General features: G+C 38.6%; 1 protein-coding gene across 9 annotated transcripts in view; it reads left to right on the top strand.

The window, feature by feature from the left end:
- The window catches only part of PCLO (piccolo presynaptic cytomatrix protein), a 362,414-nt gene that overhangs the window by 161,593 nt on the left and 178,991 nt on the right, over nucleotides 1–21,830 (top strand). For all 9 annotated transcript variants that reach the window (XM_061352212.1, XM_061352216.1, XM_061352213.1 and 6 more), the window contains exons 4-6: nucleotides 3,312–4,532; nucleotides 11,125–16,183; nucleotides 16,557–18,571. In XM_061352212.1, the coding sequence (XP_061208196.1) occupies nucleotides 3,312–4,532; nucleotides 11,125–16,183; nucleotides 16,557–18,571 (8,295 nt within the window). The remainder of the gene's footprint in view (nucleotides 1–3,311; nucleotides 4,533–11,124; nucleotides 16,184–16,556; nucleotides 18,572–21,830) is intronic.

Below are 21,830 nucleotides of genomic sequence, written 5' to 3'. Positions count from 1 at the left end.
AATTGCTTTTATTTTCAAGAGACTTACTCTACTGTGTGCTAAGCTCAGAGCACAGTCTTTGAGTTGAAAAGCTTTACTCCAGAGATACTGAATAGGGATGGTGAGCAAAGCTGGGGAAAGAGTGGCTGGGTAGCTGTTTTGATCTTTAAATACTTAATACTATTTCTGAAGTTCCTAAAGTTACTATAGGCAGTTCAGAGAACTGAATCTGTGAAGGATTTAAATGGGGGAAGTGACTTGATGAATCTGAGATGAATCAAGTTTATGAGCAGTGTGAGTAAGCTTCAGCTGTAGAGATACTAAATAGATTCTACATAACCAGCAGAGCTAGGAGAAGTAATAAGAGACAAATGTGTATGTACAGAAAAGAAACAAACATGGAAACCCTAGAAACCAGATATGGATATATTATAAAGAAATAGATGGAAATTGTGTCACGAACAAATGGTACTGTGAGAATAACATGTTAATTTAATGTATAAAGTAGGATGTTCTTTAAGAATATCTATATAGCATGCATGTGAAAATCAGCAAACTGTTGAAGCGTGGATTATTTCATGACAGTAGCCATTTAATTATGTTTTTATGAAATCAAAGATGGCTAAATCTAGATTCTGAGAAGCTTATTAACAGGTAAGTATTGGCTTATTATTCCCATGTTACATGTTGACAGAAGCTATATTAGCACAAATAATGGCATTATTTGTGCTTACATTGTAAAATGAGTATTTGTCAGGCTGACTGGAGAACGCACAACCTGCCCACTCTTTAGGTTTGGTTTAAAAGCTTTTGAGCCCTCCAATAAGTTTAACTGGAAAACAAAAAATCTGTTATGATTACCTAGTCAACTTTGTGTAGTGGTCTTTACAAACTTTATGAGAAAAGAATCAAGGACACTCTGGAATTGGATCTTTTTCTTATAGTTGTCATTTATATATACTAAATGTTATCTTACAGACTCCTGATCATACTAATATCATGATTTTCTCTGGGCCAAATTTCTTTCCCAGTATGTTGCTTTTTTCTTAAGTTTATAAAAGACATTTCACAAAATACTTATGGCTTCCAGTATTATTTTCTAGGAAAAAAATAAATAAATGTTGCTGCCCTTAAAAATGAAGCGTAGTAAAATTTCCAGAGAGAACAGAATTGCAAAATAACTAAGTTTTATTTTACATTCTTTAAAAAATAAGTTACTTTTATTTGCATTTTTTAATTAGTGCTTCCCAGATAAATGACGTGTAGTTGGAGTATGTTAAGTCCTATGGAGGAGGACAATCTTCCCTGGAGGTTTATATTTTAATGCTTTTTTCCTCAGAAAAACTAAACCTAAATTTTATTTATAGACAGAGCCACATTCAGTTTGCAGTTGTATAGGGTATAGTACCTATTAGTGGCAACTGTTAGATTACCTGAATGATAAAGTATGCATCTTGAATTTCTTGTGCCTGTACCAAAATTGTCAGAAAATTACTTAATATATTAAATAGCTTCTTCTTAATTTTTTTTTCAGCAGAACTAACTAGCTATTTTTTTCAAAAGGGCAGCATCATAGTGGTGATTTGCTTATTTGAAAAGCAACTAAAAAGCAAGAGCCACTTAACAACGAGATTTGGATCTGAACTATGCAGATACATTTCATAATTTGGGGTTTTGGTAGCTTTTAGATTCTCAAAAGCATTTGAAGCCAGCTAATCTCAAAACCACTTAATTTCTAAAGGTACCAAAAATCTGGACACACCTACTGTGCACAGAAATTTTACTAAACACCAGTGCACTCAGAAATATTCTGGTTGGGATGTGAGAGCTGAGCATATAAGCTCATTAGTGATGAACAGAAGGATGTTCCCTTCTGCTTAACTACCTTGAAAAGCCCTTTGTGGTCATCATCACATCTGTGTCACTCTGAGAGATGCTATATAAATGACAATGGGCTGGTATCACCAACTGTTGACTACTCCTGGGAGGAAAATCTGCCAAAGCATTTGTTGAAGTTAGTTCCCTCTTTACACTGAAAGGGCAGGTTATGGTGTCAGAGGACAGGGAGCCTGGTGCTTGCACATCCTAATTTGGGCATCCTTTGCAGGCAAGAGCAGAGCTTCAGTTCCAGTTTCTATTTTTTTTATGATGTTTCATTTATTACTATATTACTTGTTAATATAAAATGCATGAATGTTTCTGAGGTTGCACACTTCTGCCAGAAAACCTTTCTGACTAAATGCCACGTATTGTGGGCAACTGATTATTTACCACTGGATATTCTAAAATATTCAGTGGCAGATAACTGGTCAGTCATCTGCACTATCCTAATATTATCAGCAGTATTCCCTATATAATTACTAATAGAACAATTTTCCTCTATTTTTCATGTGATTCATATTCAGTAGGTCAGTAGGTTCTCTAAATCAGAAGTACAAAAACTGAATTGCTTAGACTTTCCATGATCACAGTAAAAGTAGTTAAAAACAAGCATTCAAAGGTTTTAATGCACTGCATAGACCTCTTATCCTCCAGTGAAGCTCATGTCAAAGTAGCAAAGTGAAGCTTCATTGTCTGTTATAGTATCCAGAAGATTCTGGACTTTTTCTTTCCTTCCACTACTTTTCTGCATTAAAAATTTCCTTTTGCTATTCTAAAGAATCTGTACCCCAAATCCCACTAGAAACAGTCTGAGAACTCCTCTCATGTAGTAGCTAGGCAACTGGCAACAAGATCTTTTGCACAGATACAAGCATTTCTCCTTTTTTTTTCTCATTTCTGGGAAGAAGAGCAAAAAGGAACCAGTGTGCAGCAGGGATTTAGCAGTAAAGAGAGCAGACAGGTGATGTTCCTCTTGGTTTACAGTCAGATTAAATTAATACACTCATGCATACACAGAAATTTAAGAAGGAAGGTAACTTCTGAAGAGAACCACAAAGAGACACAAGTCCCAGTTGGTCACCTTTTACTCAAATGTACAAAATTAGAGAGACCTATTAATAGATCATAGAGGCTTTAGAAAATAATAGGTGTTAGAAATGTGTAAGTAAGCTTAGTACATAAAGGTCACCAATACTTTGGAACAATGTCATTTCCATTAGTTTTCGCAGTGTATTTTTATATTCGTTCAGCTCCACTTTCTGGAACCTGACATGCATCATTTCCATTACAAAAAGGTTATGGATCTTCCTGCAAGAACAGCAAACAAAGAAAATTTCTCAGTATTCAGAACATTCAGATTAAAAGTATTCAACTGTATCAGTTGAAAAAAAAATATAATTTTACTGTTAAGTTTTCAAATTAAGTAACTTCCTATGTTTGTTGTATCACAGGTACAGGAATGGCTGTGCTTAAACTGCCAGACCCAGAGGGCAATGTCAGGACAACTTGGGGATATGAGCAAGGTGCCACTTCCGAAAACAGGCCCTTCACAACCGGTATCCAAACCACCTGCCTCTCCTCAAAAACAGCCTGTGCCTGCTGTCTCACATTCCCCTCAGAAGACTTCCACACCGCCTACTCCAGCAGCAGCAAAACCAAAAGAAGAATCAGGCATTCAGAAGGAAGATCCAAAACTTCTGCAGGGGAGATTGGAAAAAACATTGTCAGCAGATAAAATCCAGCAAGGAATTAAAAAAGAAGATGCAAAACAGAAGCAGGGAAAACTTGTCAAGACACCCTCAGCTGATAAAATCCAACGCGTTTCTCAGAAGGAAGACCCAAGACTCCAGCAAACAAAACTGACAAAGACAGCCTCATCTGATAGAATTTTGCATGGAGTTCAGAAGGAAGATGCAAAATTTCAAGAGGCAAAACTGGCAAAAACATCCTCAGCGGATAAAATTTTGCATGGAGCTCAAAAGGAAGACCTGAAACTTCAAGAGGCAAAATTGGCAAAGGTGCCCTCAGCTGACAAGATTTTGCATGGGATTCACAAAGACCCAAAACTCCAGCAGTTGAAAATGGCAAAGGCACTATCAGCTGACAAAATCCAGCCTTCAGTTCAGAGAGAAGATGCACAACTTCAGGAGGTCAAATTGTCAAAGGCAGCTTCAGTTGACAAAATCCAACATGGAATTCAGAAAGAAGGTCCAGAACTTCAACATGAGAAAATCATGAAAACTTCATCAGTGGAGAAAATCCAACAGGAGGCTCAAAAAGAAGAATCAAAACTTCAGCAAGGGAAACTGTCAAAGACACTTTCAGCAGATAAAATTCCTGCAACAGTAAGCTCAGACCAAAAGAAACCCCTGAGCACACTGGAAGAAGATAAAAAACCTGTGCTCCCAGAAAAGAGCACACCACATCCAGAGGACAAAAAAGAACAAATTATATCTGAGACTAAAGACCATGCTGCTGAACAAAAACCAGAAGTTGATGCCACTTACAAGGGTCTGCAAGCTAAGAAGCAAGAGGATGTTAAGAAAGAAGGTTTGACAACTGGTATTTCAAAAGTGGTTTTGAAAGCAGAAAAAGCTCAGGAAGAAGAAATTCCTGTTCAAGCAGCACCTGTGCCAGGAACTGACCATGTGGAAGCAGTGAAAGAAAAAATAGTAAGTGACTTTGTACCTCCACCCCCTGTTCTTTCTTTCTAGAATTTAGAATCTGACCCTCTATGTCTTCTGCTCTTTATTGTTATTCTCTGTACGGGATGATTTGAAATGATAGACTCAATGACTTCCATTGAGTGGAAGTTTCACCAGTTAGTCCTATGCTCTACATGCAACTTTTCAACAGTTCTTGCACGATTTTCAGTTTCAAGCAGTTAAGCATTTGAAACGAAGTAAAAGTTCTTGTTCAATCAATTTTCCAATGTTGCTGATTTATTTACCTGCTTCTGTAGACTCTCTGGACTTTGGAGTTTAATTGTTCAAATTCAATTGGATAATCTGTGGTGGTAAGGTGTACAGTGTTCTGCAATACCAAAATGTAATAAACATTTGAGGAACACTGTGATGCCTGGACATGGTATGTTGAAGTATGCAACCTTTGCATCTTTTAACTATTTATTTGTTTATCTCACATGGACAAGTACTTTTCAGTAAGGTTCTTGGTGGGCTCTTAGATAAATGGGTGAGTTTATGATAGCATGGAGATCTGCATTTCTTAAATAAATGCACTTGCTGGATGTGAAGTCACCAAGAATTCACTTCATCAGACGAAGTGAATGGTATACACAATGTGCTGAAAAATGAAAAATTCTGTGCTTTGGTTTTTTTTTATATCAAATCCACAAATTAAGTGCTGAATTCCATTATGAAAGTAGAAGTAGGTTTAGGAGAAGTGTTTAACCTTTGCCAAAATTAAGTTTTCAAATAATCCCAGTCAGAAAGGTGAAGTCTATTTTTTTAGGTTTTGTTGCTTGGTGAAGTTTTGGTTCATTTTTTTGTTTGTTTGTGTTTCTTTATTGGTTTTGTGGGGTTTGGGGGTTTGGTTTTTTTTCTTTTCTTTTTTTTTTTCTTTTCTTCCTCTACCCAGCCTTGAAAAACAAGGTATTTGGGAAAAATACTCTGAATCAGAAAGTGTGCTGTGGAAAATATTACTGCTTTTATAAACCAAGTCTGAATTATAGTATCGGGAAGCATACTGTTCCCTGATTGTACCGAGGGATTCTCTGAATTATGCTTAGAGTAACATAGTCAGTAATCCTGCCTTCTGGAATACACAAGAAGGTGATGTAAGAAAATCCTAAGTCAGTTTTTTTTTTTTAATTTGTATCAGAATAACGAAGAAGTACACTGAATTCTGTTACTGTTGTTAAAAAAATGTAGGTTTTTTTTTCCCTGTTGAAAAGCATTTGTAAGGAAAAAAAAATTCATCTTGTCATTTTTATGTTCTATAAGGATGTGAAAGCTTGTTATACTCTTAACAAATCTGAGATACATATATTGGATTTCCATCTCTGGTAGCGACAGACTGTAGATTAATTAGTGATTTCAAATGTGGCACACACATATTTCACTCTTATTTCACTTATATTTTCATTCTCCCCACTGCCTTCTAACTGAAATCAGTATTTCTTGAGCAATACCATAAACAGGGATTCTCTCCCTTTTGCTCTTGTTATTAGACTTCGAAGCACTTACTTATAGGTTATAAAGCAGAGGTTTCATAAAAAAAAACTCCAAGCAATCCATATATATCTGCTTCTATGTATTTTTCAAATTAGAACACTCTGAAATACAAAACAGAATTGAGGGAATAAAAAAGGCATAACTTATTTTACACAAAAATAATCCCTCCCCCCCCCCCCCTTCCGTCTTTTTTCTCATTGGAAAAATCCTAAAAAAATAAAATAAAAAAAAAAATTAAGAAGGAGCTTAAATTGTTAAGAATTAAAAAAAAAGGGCTGGTGCCTCACCTCAGTTCTATGTCGTATTTTTGACTTTTTTCTTTTTTTTATATATATTTGAAGTATTTCAGTATTCTCTGTGCTTTGCCTCAAACATCCTTCAAACAATTCTTCCCAAAACAGTATGTGACAGAAGCAGAAGAGGAGATAAAGACTCAGATATTAGACATTGATTCCATTTCAGTGGGTAAAGGACAATATATAGAAATTGAAGAATATATTTTATGTGTCTTTAAGGACAGAATCTTACAAAGGTTTTCAGGTAGTTGTATTTTTAAATAGGGATGCAAGGGAAAACCTAACACTTTCTGCACTTGACAAAGTGTTCATGCCGTTTTATATCCAGAGCTCTTCAAATAGTAGTTATTAACTCTTGTAGTATTCAAATGAGGTAAGTAAATAATATTATCCACATTTTTCATTAATAAAAAAAAAGGCAGCAACACCCTAAAGACATGGAGAGGCTAAAGTTTTGATCCAGTACAATCTTCACAATGCTTCTTGAAAAATCACAGATATCAATGTTTACAAGTTTGACACTGATGCTGTCTTTGTAGATGTGACAGCCAATCCTGTAGAAAATAAATTGGCAGTCCTTTAAGAGCAGATGCAGCTAATGACAATAGCCTAGTTCCCACACTGCAGGAAAAAGGGTAAAGAAGCATGAAGTCCAAATATTATTTATTGTAAGTTACATGCATATTATCTCAAAATGTGATGTGCAGGATAATTTTTGCATGATGCATCATGGGGCAGATAGCTCCACATGATAGAAAATATATTCATATTGTGGTATTCATATTTCTTTCTTAAAAAGTTAGATTTTTCCATATAAATATTTCTAGTGATAAAAGAAGTCCCTCCTTATTGTAGATATTTTTCTTTCTGTTACTGTACAAATAGCAGTTTTTCCTATATTCAGTTTCCTGTTATTCTTAGCAGCAATGTAATGGCATATACAGAGGTTCAACAACAGGACAGGAAATACCAGCATTCCCATCACCCCTGGTTTGGTCATTGACTAGATAATACACAAAAGACACATAGTGGCATCATCACAAATTACAAGGAGAATGGCTAAAGATGTTCCACGACCAAGTGTTGTCTACCTGTTTCTGAGATTAACTATTTAGCTGATGCCTTGTATCTCTGCTTTAAAAGTGACTGTTATCACTTCATCTCCCTGGGGAGAACAAAAATCTGACAGGTTTACTTTCACTAGGTTGATGCAGTCTGTCCATCAATTCCTAGGAGACCTTCTGAGCTTGGACAATGTTTGGATTTTCGCCTTAAACAGTCTCTTCTTTAATAAAGGAAACAAAAATGTAATCCAACATACAAAACCTGATTTTTTTAAATATTCATCATAGCTGACTTTTATTGAAGAATGCATATAATTCTGCCACTATTTGTTTGGAGAGCTATAGGCTCCTCCATATTTATCTGTTAACTACAGCCTTATGACTAGAGTTGTCCTTAGAAATGCTTGTTATCAATCATACTTGATTTTTAATTGCAGTGGATTTTACTCTGATGTCAAGTATCTGGGTTTATCATATTGGGTACAATACTGGTAACAGCAGATGTAGTTTATATTCAAGGTAGTATCTGATTTTGCAAAGTATATAATTAATTACTAGTGTTAAATAGATATCACTTAATAAAATATTAATTCTTAGATTACTGTAATATTAGTGTTTTAATGAAGGGTGATGTGCAAAGCTGTATGCCTGTAGGCAGGAACGGGTACTTTAAATATAAATTAAATAAAGAAAAAAACTGGCTGTTTTTTTTTTTAATAAAATAACTGACAATAACGAATACTTGGTTTATGATATTTTAGCATTAAAAATAACTTTACTATGCATAAATATTTGAAAATGCATGTAACTGATACCGACTTGAGCATAAAGGTACTTTTGAATCATAATTTTCTTATTTATTCCATAGTAATTTTTTTACTGGCATTTTGCCAAGGAAGTTGGTAAATTAAAGCTTTAAATAAATGGTTTGCTGTACTTCAGAAGTCATTGACTTTGTTTAGCAAAGATAAATGCTACCTATTTATATTACTAAGGACCATAACAAATATGAAGATCACTTCGTATTATTAACAAGTCCAGAGGAGGACCACGAGGATGAACAGGGAACTGGAGCACCTCCCATATGAACACAAGCTGAGAAAGTTAGGGCTGTTCAGCCTGGAGAAGAGAAGGCTGCGTGGAGACCTCATAGCAGCCTTCCAGTATCTGAAGGGGGCATATAGGGATGCTGGGGAGGAACTCTTCATTAGGGACTGTAGTGACAGGACAAGGGATAATGGGTTAAAACTTAAACAGGGGAAGTTTAGACTGGATATAAGGAAGAATTTCTTTACTGTAAGGGTGGTGAGGCACTGGAATAGGTTGCCCAGGGAGGTTGTGAATTCTCCATCCCTGGCAGTGTTTAAGGCCAGGTTGGACAGAGCCTCGGCTGGCATGGTTTAGTGCGAGGTGTCCCTGCCCATGGCAGGGGGGTTGGAACTTGATGATCTTAAGGTCCTTTCCAACCCTAACTATTCTATGATTCTAAAATCAGGAGACTTTGGGATGTTTGCTCTCAAATTGCTAGTGGATGTAAGGACACTTCATAAGACTGTCACCTGACAATGGCCTGTATCTAGTGGAGTGCCTCAAGGGTCGGTACTGGGACCAGTATTATTTAATATATTCATCAATGATTTAGATGAGGGAATTGAGTGTACTATCAGCAAGTTTGCTGATGACACTAAGCTGGGAGGAGTGGCCGACACGCCAGAAGGCTGTGCTGCCATCCAGCGAGACCTGGACAGGCTGGAGAGTTGGGCGGGGAATAACTTGATGAAATATACCAAGGGAAAGTGTAGAGTCCTGCATCTGGGCAGGAGCAACCCCAGGTTCCAGTATAGATTGGGGAACGACCTCTTAGAGAGCAGTGTAGGGGAGAGGGACCTGGGGGTCCTGGTGGACGACAGGGTGACCATGAGCTGACACTGTGCCCTTGTGGCCAAGAAGGCCAATGGCATCCTGGGGTGTATTAGAAGGGGGGTGGTTAGTAGGTCGAGAGAGGTCCTCCTTCCCCTCTACTCTGCCCTGGTGAGACCTCATCTGGAATATTGTGTCCAGTTCTGGGCCCCTCAGTTTAAGAAGGACAGGGACCTGCTGGAGAGAGTCCAGTGCAGGGCAACTAAGATGATTAAGGGAGTGGAGCATCTCCCTTATGAGGAAAGACTGAGGGAGCTGGGTCTCTATAGTTTGGAGAAGAGGAGATTGAGGGGTGACCTGATTAGTGTATATAAATATATAAAGGGGGAGTGTCACGAGGATGGAGCCAGGCTCTTCTCAGTGGCAAAAAATGATAGGACAAGGGGCAATGGGTACAAACTGGAACACAAGAGGTTCCACTTAAACTTGAGAACAAACTTCTTGTCAGTGAGGGTGACAGAACACTGGAACAGGCTGCCCAGGGAGGTCGTGGAATCTCCTTCTTTGGAGACATTCAAAACCCGCCTGGACACGTTCCTGTGTAACCTTATCTAGGTGTTCCTGCTCCGGCAGGGGGATTGGACTAGATGATCTTTTGAGGTCCCTTCCAATCTCTAACATACTGTGATACTGTGATACTGTGACCTGTCATTTGGAGAATTAACTGTTCTATTAGCCGAATGGTGAGGTACTTTCACCAAGTACAGACTTCAGAGAAGCAGGAATGGAACTCCAATGTGGGCATACTTGCTGTAGGATATTATTGGTATTTTCGTTATCTAAAGAAGTGGATGAAGGTGCTTGTCATTCAGAATTATATAGAAGGATCTGGAAGCTAGGAGATTGACTAAGGGTGTTTAATTAGGGATGAGAAGGAAAACTGGTTATGATTCTGTGGCAGGTATGCAAGCCTTCTTTGCTTCCTCATTTCCTCTGATCAATAGCTGACCATTATGCTTTCTTCCCTGCAATTATACTTCCCTACCAGTAGGTTACCTCTGCATTACAAATGCACTGAGAATCTTCTTCTTTATGAGGTACTCAGGAAATGTTTGTACAATACTGAACTGCAGATATGGGGACATTCCAAATTGCATTAAATCATGCTTTAATACTCGATGTATTCTGTTGCATGGTACAATGTGTAAGACTTGTATCAACAAAACTAAACCCTAGGTATAAAATTTGAAATTATTAACATATTGCTAAAAATTATGAAAATATTAAATGGGCAAAGAAAGGAGCAGAGCTCAAAAATACTGCAGGTGACATTTGAGAAGCTACATTACTTTGTATTCGGAACTGTGTAGGCAGTTTAGAAACAAAGGTTATTAAAGTCTTAGTTTAAATTAACCACAAAACAATTTTCCCATGCATATATGAAAAATTATAGGTTGCCATTAGTAAGTGTTCTGGAAAAAAATAAATGCAGTGTTTGATATATTGAAAAATACAAGATCTAGTAAAATCAATTTAGTAAAATCAATCTAGTAAAAATAGTAAAATCAATTGCAAATAGTAAATTCAGTGGAACAGTCATGCAAAGCATACTTAGATTCAATGCAAAAAGTCAAAATCTGAGAAACTTATGGTATTATTTTAATGGCTTTGAAGAATAAAATTGGTATTCAGTCTTTTGTGGTTTAGAATGATTATTCTTGGCATCATATTTTTTTCCATCTGAGATATTAACTCATCTTAAAAAAAACCAAACCAGATGTTTTTAATTGCCTGGAGACATTAAGATTTTATATATAAATATATACACACGCGTATGTATTTATTTTTTAGGAAAAGGAGGATGACAAATCAGACACATCAAGCTCACAGCAACAGAAAAGTCCACAAGGTCTGAGTGACACCGGTTATTCTTCTGATGGGATATCAAGTTCACTTGGTGAAATTCCAAGTCATATCCCCAGTGATGAAAAGGATTTACTCAGAGAATCTCATAAAAAAGACACTATTTCACAAGAAAGTCCACCAAGCCCCTCAGATCTCGCTAAACTGGAAAGTACTGTACTATCTATTCTGGAAGCCCAGGCAAGTGCACTTTCTGATGAAAAATCTGTGAAGAACAAAGAGCTTTATGAAATGTATGGTGAACAGACAAAGGATCAACATAAACCAAAACCTTTGCCAGTCACTCCAGAGTCTTACAGTTCAGATGAGGAAGACTTAGAAGCTATTCAAGAATGTGAAAGAACCATTGTAGAAGATGGTAAGGGAAGTGCTTCCTCCCGGCCAGACTACAAGGAAGAAGACAGAGGAGATGACATATTGGCAAGAAGACAACGCTATGATTCTGTGGAAGACAGCAGTGAGAGTGAAAACTCACCTGTCCCAAGGAGAAAAAGAAGAGCTAGTATTGGTTCTTCAAGCAGTGATGAGTACAAACGAGATGACAGTCAGGGATCAGGTGATGAGGAAGACTTCATTAGAAAACAGATTATAGAAATGAGTGCCGATGAAGATGCCTCAGGTTCTGAAGATGATGAGTTCATTAGAAGTCAACTCAAAGAGATCAGTGTAACTGAAAGCCAAAGGAAAGAAGAAGTGAAAAGCAAAGCCAAGGGAACAGCTGGAAAACATAGAAGAATGACACGGAAGAGCAGTGCAGGCTATGATGAGGATGCAGGAAGAAGACATTCATGGCATGATGACGATGATGAGACTTTTGATGAAAGCCCAGAGCCAAAATACAGGGAAACTAAAAGTCAAGACAGTGAAGAACTTGTGGTAACTGGAGGAGGAGGCCTTCGGCGTTTCAAAACGATAGAATTAAATAGTACAATAACAAATAAATATTCTGAAGCATCTGAACAGCAGAAAGGTATTTTATATTTCGATGAAGAGCCTGAGCTAGAGATGGAGAGTCTTACAGATTCACCAGAGGATAGATCTAGAGGAGAAGGGTCTTCTAGTTTACATGCTTCTAGTTTTACACCAGGTACGTCTCCTACTTCAGTGTCATCACTTGATGAAGACAGTGACAGCAGTCCTAGTCACAAAAAACTGGGAGGGGAGAGCAAACAACAGCGCAAAGCCAGACATAGGTCACATGGTCCTCTTCTTCCAACTATTGAAGATTCTTCTGAAGAAGAAGAACTACGGGAAGAGGAAGAACTTCTAAAGGAACAAGAGAAACAGCGTGAATTAGAACAGCAACAAAGAAAAAGTTCAAGCAAAAAATCTAAAAAGGACAAGGATGAACTCAGAGCTCAGAGAAGAAGGGAGCATCCAAAGACTCCACCAAGTAATCTTTCTCCAATTGAAGATGCATCTCCAACAGAAGAATTGCGACAAGCAGCAGAAATGGAAGAGCTGCACAGATCTTCCTGTTCTGAGTATTCACCTAGTATTGAGTCAGATCCAGAAGGATTTGAGATAAGCCCAGAAAAAATAATAGAAGTGCAAAAAGTTTACAAATTGCCGACTGCTGTCTCTCTCTACTCACCAACAGATGAGCAACCAATGGGACTCCCAAAAGAAGAAAATGGTCAAAAGACATTGAAAAGTGCTGAAGAGGTATATGAGGAGATGATGCATAAGTCCAAGTCATTTCAAATTGCAAATGAAAAAGATGAAGTATTTGAAAAAGAGTCTTTATATGGTGGAATGTTAATAGAGGATTACATTTATGAATCTTTAGTAGAAGATACTTACAATGGAACTACTGATACTAATCTTGTCATGAGACAAGATGAGAGCAGTGAGTATATACAACAGAGAGGAAAAGAGAAAAAAATAAGAGCTTCAGAACAGATCTATGAGGAACCACAGAAAATTACTGATCTACAGAAAGACTACTATAGTGTTGAGACTTTACATTCTATGGTGCCTCAAGAAGATATTGTTTCTAGTTCTTACATTATCCCAGAAAGTCATGAAATAGTTGTATTAGACAGCACAGTAACTTCCACCACTGAGGAAAAGCAGTTGTTAGATGCAGAAGCTGCTTATGAAGAGCTTATGAAAAGACAGAGAATGCAGCTAACCCCAGGGTCCAGCCCAACACAACCAACTTCAGGTTTTGTTCCCACATCTGATACACAGGTATCTAGTGTTGGAGAAACGGTGGATAGTACATCCTTAACATCAAGCACTACTTCAGCAATCTCAGATGTATCACCTGTCAGTAGCACAGCACTTTCTATTCCAGATGTTAAAATAACACAGCATTTTACAGCAGAGGAAATTGAAGATGAATACCTAACAGATTATGCCAGAGAAATTCAAGAAATAATTCATCACGAAACATCAATGTTGACATACTCTGAGACATCAGAAGGTGCTACATCAATATTACCTTCTGATACTGCTTCCTTAACATCATCTACATCTTCAGTGTGTACCACAGATAGCTCATCACCTATAGACAGTGCAACCACAGGTTATGTAGATACAGCAGATGCTGTATGTAAGATAGCAGATTCTGAAGGTGTCAGGATAATAACCCAAGTTCCTTTAACATCTTCAAAAGAGTACTCTGAAGTGAGCATGCCTTATGAATCTATTACTGAAGCCACTAAAAAGCCATCTGTAGCCTCAGATAAGCAAAGTGTGGATCAACCTGCAGTTTGTTTGCCTGAAACTGCACCTTCAGTAATGGCAACTACACTTGTAAAACCCAAGCAATATGCAGCTGATATCATTACCTTTGATACCTCCAAATCAGAAAAGGAAGCAGCCAGGAAAATCAAAAGTACAGTGGAGTCTGGCATTGTCAAAATTCATCAGGAAGATTCACATGAAGAATTGGATGTTGATATGACAAGGATTAATTTAACTAGCACTACATCTGAGCAGCCACCTGTATGTATAGTGTCAGTACCAGTTACAGAGCCTACATCAGAAATATCTTCTGTACCTACTCCCAGTGTTGTAAGTAAGACCAGCGTGGTCTCTGTGCCTTCCTCAGCTCCTCCTATAACAGCCAAAGTATTCTCGCTTTTTAGAAGCTCTTCTTTGGATTCTCCTGCACAACCTTTTCCACCCCCACCTCCTCCTCCTCCTCCACCACCTCCTCCACCCCCATTACCTCCACCTATTTTACCCAAGCCAGCCATTTACCCCAAAAAGAAGCCACAGATTAAGACTCCAGCAGCAACAGCTCCCACAGTGGTACCTTCAGTCACAAGTGTTCCAATACTGGAGTCCACATCTGTATTAAAGAATCATGTGGTACCGATCGCAAAAACATACACCCCAACACCACCTCCTGTACCACCCAAACCATCCTCCATTCCAGCAGGGCTTGTTTTCAGTCACAGGCCCACTGAAGTAACTAAACCTCCAATTGCTCCTAAACCAGCAGTTCCTCCACTCCCCATAGCTGTTCACAAGCCAGCAGAAACACAGCCCAAGCCAATAGGTTTGCCATTGACTTCAAGTATGACTCTGAATTTGGTCCCTGCAACTGAATACAAAATAGCATCTCCCACTTCCCCTTTGTCTCCACATTCTAACAAATCTTCACCAAGGCTGACAAAACCTTCACAGGAAACCTATGTTGTCATCACATTGCCATCTGAGCCTGGAACTCCCACAGAAGCTATAACTAGTCAGACTGTTACTAGCTGGCCTTTAGAACCACCTTCTAAAGAACAGATTCCCCAGCTTATGCAACCAATTTTTACTCCACCCATGAAAACTATGGAAATACAAAGTATGGCAGATCAGAGTATGTATGTTTCAGGTGCATTGCAAGCTATTCCAGCCACAACACAGTCAATTTTCAAAAAAATGCCTAGTTCAAAATCGGAAGTAGTAACAACAGAGGTAACCAAGACCACAGTGTCTGTGGTTAAAGGCCCAGTGCCTGGTTTTGGTTTAGATAGTGTCGCTATTGCTATACCCCCAGAGCCTCTACACATAGGAGATCAACCGAGGTATAGAGAGAACGGAAGATTCCATCCACTGGGCGATGTCATAGATCTTCGCACTTTGTCCAAGATGGATATTGAAATGAAAGATAGTTGTATGGATCTGTCTGCTGTTTCCATGGACTTGAGAAGGCAAATGCTACCAAGTGATACATGTGGGCGGCCAGTAAGTACTGTCCAGCCAGCTATAATAAATCTTAGTACATGTGTTGCTGATCCTTCTCTATCTGTAGTCACTGAGACAGTAACTGTAGTGACCTGCACTGCCACAGTAAGCTACCCTTCCAGTACAGACAGCCTTGTGGATCTGGGACATACAATGACAACGCCGCTGCAGCTAACAACAGCAAAGCATTTTGAGCCTGCATACAGAGTAACAGGCAGCCAGGCATTCTCTGCAGATAGAGATGAAGTGCCAATAAATTTATCCCTAGGTACTGCAACCCATGCGGTGACATGGGCTACTACAAAGCCTGTTACTGTACCACCTGTTGGTGTTGCAAATGGTTGGACTGATGTCTCCACTTCTCAGGAGCCCATGGAGAGTGGAGCAGTTGACCTTAGCACTACAAAATCCCACAGAACAGTAGTAACAATGGATGAAACTACTTCAGGTATCATAACAACGGTGATAGAAGATGATGAAAAGCCTGTGGATCTGACTGCAGGGAGAAGAGCTGTCTGCTGTGATGTGGTTTATAAATTGCCGTTTGGTAGGAGCTGCACGGCACAGCAGCCACCAACTACACTTCCTGAAGATCGCTTTGGTTACAGAGATGACCATTACCAGTATGATCGTTCAGGGTCATATGGCTACCGAGGAGTTGGAGGTATGAAACCATCTATGTCTGACACAAATTTGTCAGAAGCTGGACTGTTTGCATACAAAAGCAAGAATAGCTTTGATTATCGTGTTGGGGCAACTGATGCAGCAGTAGATCTTACTTCTGGAAGAGTTACTACAGGTCAGTATGACACAGCAGCAGATCTTTCTTTCAAATATAATTTTGATGTTCCTCACCTCATTTCAGGATAATATTTTTTATTATTTTTCCCCTCCTTCTGTTGTTTTGTCTTCTTTTGGACAATGTGACAAATTATTCTGGATTACACGTTTTTCATTTCTTCATTTCACATATGTGTTTTGCACAGACGTTCCTGCATGTGCCTGCATGTTCAGAAATGCTGTTTCCTTCACATCTAAAGTAGATCATTAACCTGAAGATTTGCATGCAGTTTTCCCTTCCTATTTAATTCATCAAGATGGGATGACTTTCAGAATCCACAAAGCAGCATTCTTTTGTGGGACTGGACTGTAACTTTGCCCTGTAATTTCAGGTGAGGTTATGGATTACTCAAGCAAGACTACTGGTCCTTATCCAGAGACTCGGCAGGTGATTTCGGGCATCGGGCTCAGTACACCACAATATTCCCAAGCAAGAATGGTATCATCTTTGGGTTCCCAGTTTGGCATTGGAAGTGTTTTAAGATCATCCAATGGTGTTGTTTATTCTTCAGTAGCAACTCCAATCCCATCCACATTTGCCATCACTACACAACCCGGTTCTATTTTTAGTACATCTGTCAGAGATTTACCTACTCTGCAGACAATTGACTCGGTGCCCTCTTTATCAACTTTGCAACAAAGCCAGCCTCTCCCAAGATCATACAGTTTCTTGACGACAGTGGCAGCTGAAAAAGATGGTGCAATTACTTCCATTGATATGGAGACAGGGTTACCTCCTCTTACCATAGAAACTATTACCACAGAGCCAACCAGCTTGGTACCCACCTTAACTACAGCATCTGAAGTTTATACAGATGTAATTGAAGATGAGGTTGCCCTTCTCATTGCCCCTGAAGAAGGCAAACAGCAGCAGCTTGATTTGGAGCGGGAACTTCTTGAGCTTGAGAAAATTAAGCAGCAGCGCTTTGCAGAAGAGCTGGAATGGGAACGTCAGGAAATTCAAAGATTTAGGGAACAAGAAAAGTTTATGGTGCAAAAAAAGCTTGAGGAGTTACAGTCCATGAAACATCATCTCCTATTTCAGCAAGAAGAGGAGCGACAAGCTCAGTTTATGATGAGGCAAGAGACATTAGCCCAGCAGCAGCTGCAGCTTGAGCAATTCCAACAACTTCAACAACAGCTCCACCAACAGTTGGAGGAGCAAAAGATTCGTCAAATATATCAGTATGGTTATGACCCTTCAGGAACTGGTTCACCACAAACTACCACAGATCAAACACTTTTGGAAGGACAGTATGCAACCACAGAAAATGGCCAGTTTTGGCCTGCTGATGATGCAACCACTACAGCTTCAGGAGTCCTGGGTATTGAAATTCCACAAAGCCAAACGTGGTATACAGTACAGTCTGATGGCATTACCCAGTACATACCCAGGTCCGGTATCCTAAGCTCTGCTTCAGAAATGTCTCTTAAGGATATTGATGTTAGAGAAGAGAAGCAGTTGAAAAAGAGAAGTTCTATGCCAAAATTACGTGGTCCCTATGAGGAGCTTGAGGAGACCCTGGAAGAAGAGCCCCGGTGCTTCAAAAAGATAGTGGACAGTGGAGTGCAAACTGATGATGAAGATGGAGCAGACAGAGGTTATACAAACAGGAGACGGAGAAATAAGAAGAGTGTTGATACGAGTGTTCAGACAGATGATGAAGATCAAGATGAATGGGATCTTTCTAGCAGATCCAGAAGGAAGCCTCGTGTAGGGAAATACAGTGAGAGTACTGCTGAGGTAGACAAAGCTAAGCAATTATCTAAAGTATCTAGTATTGCAGTTCAGACAGTGGCAGAGATTTCAGTACAAACAGAACCCGTAGGAACAATAAGAACACCTTCAGTCAGGGCCCGATTGGATGCTAAGGTTGAAATCATAAAACACATTTCAGCTCCAGAAAAGACATATAAAGGAGAAAGTTTGGGATGTCAAACAGAGACAGAGTCAGACACTCAAAGTCCCCCATATCTGTCAGCTTCATCTCCCCAGAAAGATAAAAAACGCCCAACACCATTAGAGATAGGATACTCATCCCACCTTCGTCCAGACTCCACACTGCAGGTAGTCCCTTCCCCTCCCAAATCCCCCAAAGTTCTCTATTCACCCATTTCACCTGTTTCACCAAGCAAAGTTATAGAGTCAGCATTTGTACCCTATGAAAAACCTATCACTGATGACATCAGCCCTCAGAAGATGCTGCATGCTGACATTGCCAAGGTTCCTCCATCAAGCCCAAAGGCAGCAAAGATGATGCAACGCTCAATGTCTGACCCTAAGCCCCTGAGTCCCACAGCAGAAGACAGTTCAAGAGCTCAGTTTCAGTACACTGAGGGTTACATGGTAAGAAGTACTTGCTTTTTTTTTTTTTGTTGTTGTTTTTCTTCTTCTTTTAATATGCAGTTCTGCAGTTATCAGTACAGCATGAGGGCTGACACAGTCATTTGAAGTACCTGTGAATGTAGTCTTTTTACTCACCTTGCTAAAAAGTCCCAAGGAACATCTGCTATCTAAAGTAATGGTTATTTGCTTCATTGCATTCCCTGGAAGTAAAAGAATTTGTATTACATTCTTACTAAGATTCAGGGGAAAAGCACAACAAATTCTTGTTCAGAATTTGGAAGGCTCTTTAGATTTTACATAAAGTGGTTAGAGCCAATTCATTTTCATTAAGAAAATGAAAACCATTTTCCTTCTAAGCATACTCAGCCCTTGTGGCATGGTCTGCAGTGCATTTACCTTGAAATTACTGCACGTGCCTTCTGAGAAGTAGCTAACACCAGATTTATAATTACCTTACTTAGCTGTCCTTTTTAACCCTTATGAGGTTTCTTGTCTATTTGTGACTCAGTGGGTAATCTTCTGTCTCCCACACCGAAAGTTCTCATAACACAAAGCCATGTGTTTGTTTTGGATAAGGAGGATTATCAAGAAGTTATGCCAAGTGGTGAGGGCTGTTTCTTGTGGTGTTAGAGGAGTCAATATTTGATAAGGCTGACATCATCAGGACAAAGTTTTCATTTCTGCAGTATTCCTTTTTCTTGAGAAATGAGAAGTAAGATTTCTGATTTGGGAGCCAGTCTGTTATTTATTAGCAAGAAAAAGAAGTCCTGCCTAAAAAAGAAAAAAATCCTTTATAATTTAACATGTCCTTGGCTTTTGGTCCTTTTGTCCAAGTCCATTCCCTTCTTTCAGTTGCAGGGTCAGTATCTTATTTGTCAGAGGTCTGCATGAGTTGCCATTCAAGTTCTTCAGCAATTCTATCTTCTATATTCAGTCATGTGCAAATACATGAGTGATTAGTATGGGCTGGATAGCATAAAGAGGGTTTATTCTTTGTGTTTGGTGATTTGTGGTAGATTTCAAATACAGAATTAGCTGGTTATGCCCCCCAAGGCTCCGACTGTAAGCAGTTTCTGCATCTTCACATATTTGTGCAGATATTAAATGCTGCAACCGATTGGAAAACGGTACTTAAGAGTTTTGAAGGGATAACTGTGATCATGACATTGGCACTCCATATAAACATCATTCCCTATTGCAGGATTAGTGCACTGGGGAAACTGTAGCACTAGTACTAAAGTTTCATGTAGACTGGAACAGCATCTTCAAGAATGCTGCTCAAGTGTACTGGGTTCTACTACACATTGGAGAGTAGGTATAATCCTGTAAAATAACAGTGTACTATCATCTTGGAAGCTCAGGAAAGAGTGGATAGTGATTTCTTCTTTTGTACATTTTGCCACACTCAAAAGCTATTCCTAAAAGTAGCATACGCAGTGTCACTGTTGGCAAAGTTTAAACCTTTTTAACTTTTTTTCAGCTTTATAATAGTATAATTGTAGCAACACATCATTGTTATACTCAAGTTTAAATACAAGAGAGCTTTTGGATAATTTAAAAAATAATTTTGACACTGGGAATGTTTTATCATTCTTTCTTTGTACAGTGCCCACAAGGTTTAAAGTCTTTGTTGATTCTCTGTGTATACTTTTGTGCCTCCTGACTGGAGAGCTCCTAATTGCCAAATTATAGAAAGGGAAAGGTAGAAAGAATCAGTTATGGCAGTCAAACAATAAAGTTCATTGCAGAAAAACTTGTGAAATGGATCATTCTAGAAAGGAGAAGTTACTAGAGCTGAACATAAAAGAATAAAGATTGTTCTTTCACTACCTTAGGGAAATGGAGTGTGTATATGAATATTGTTTGCATGAATGAATATCCCATCACTTTTTTATCAGTTCTTGTTTCAGGGTTATATCTTTGCATTCATAAACACTGCAGGTGAAAAGGGTGTTCATGTGTTCATGTGTATGTTTCACAGGCTTTTTTACGACAGTTTATCAAAAAAGTTGTTCCTTATGCAATCATTGGGGCTAAAAGGAAAGGAATAAAACTGGTCTTTTTTTAAGTCTTACAATGAAATGATACCTTGTGCCTCAGGCAGTGCAGTTTCATCATTCATGTACAATGTTACAACATTTCAAGAAAAAAGATTGAGACTGTGACAAAGATGATTAAGTTAGCTCTATATGGTTTTGAACTGCTGCTTTGAATACAATTTTTTTAAATGCACCTTTTATAGGAAGTTATTAAAATGTTTTATCTAATCTAGTCTGAAAGGCTGAAAAATAACCCAGTAGCTAACCACCTAATAATAAGTATCCAGATAATATTGCTTTCAATGATGCAATTTTAATTTTCAGATAGGGTATATATTTACATTGCATTTTCACTTACTGTCTATCATAGTCATTGGCTTTATATACACAATTATTGAATGAACATAAATGGTGGCTTACTATTAATCCAAAGTGAAAGTATTGTTTTTCATTATGTCCTAGGTGGTAGTTCTTATGTCCTATGCATTTCTGTGATGTCCATTAATAATCAAGTGTAACTGTGTCAAAGAAAAAGTGTGAGCTATGGCTTGTCAGCACCAAAAACGTTGTGGAAGCCACCCACCTGGAATTGCTATTTTGCAAAGATACCTGATTTTCCTGTTTTGTGAGCTTTGTGCCAATTGAACTCCCACTGGCAGTGAGCTCTCTAGTATTGATTTTGATAGACTGTCCAGCAGTCCAGTGTGGTAGGATTCCACAGAGTGCAAAGGCATAGTAATGGTTTCTGTGAGGGCACTGGAAAGTGTCAGTAGACTTTGGAAGCGGAGGTTGAATTTTGTCCAGCAGCACTAAGAAATTGTATCTGTCTAGTTTAATAAAGAAATAGCATTACACCACTGCGTAACAGAATCAAGTCACATGCCAGTCAGAGTCAACTTGGGCACTTGTACACATTGCGTATGTGTAATCAAAGATGGAAGTTGTCTTCCTTTTTCCTTTGGATGCAAAATGCTTGCTCAGCTATACAGAAGCAAATTGCAGAAGATCTTGCACATGGGCTGTCATGCACATACAACATCTACAGCCAAGCTGTGCATAAAGACTCAGCAGAAATGTTTGTATTCACGAAACTAATGCAAAGACACATCTGTCAACAGCCTGTCAACTTCAGGATAGAAACTGTACATTTAAGCTTCAATGCTTAGAACAAATTCCATCAATCCGTTTATTAAGAGTGTTAACAAGAACTTTTTCTGAAT

This window comes from Neopsephotus bourkii, unplaced genomic scaffold, assembly GCF_033783945.1.
Source record: "Neopsephotus bourkii isolate Nb327-2 ecotype Australia unplaced genomic scaffold, CSIRO-AGI_Nbou_v1 NB_638, whole genome shotgun sequence".
Lineage (NCBI taxonomy): Eukaryota > Metazoa > Chordata > Aves > Psittaciformes > Psittacidae > Neopsephotus > Neopsephotus bourkii.
This window is presented reverse-complemented; position numbering and strand designations above follow the sequence as displayed.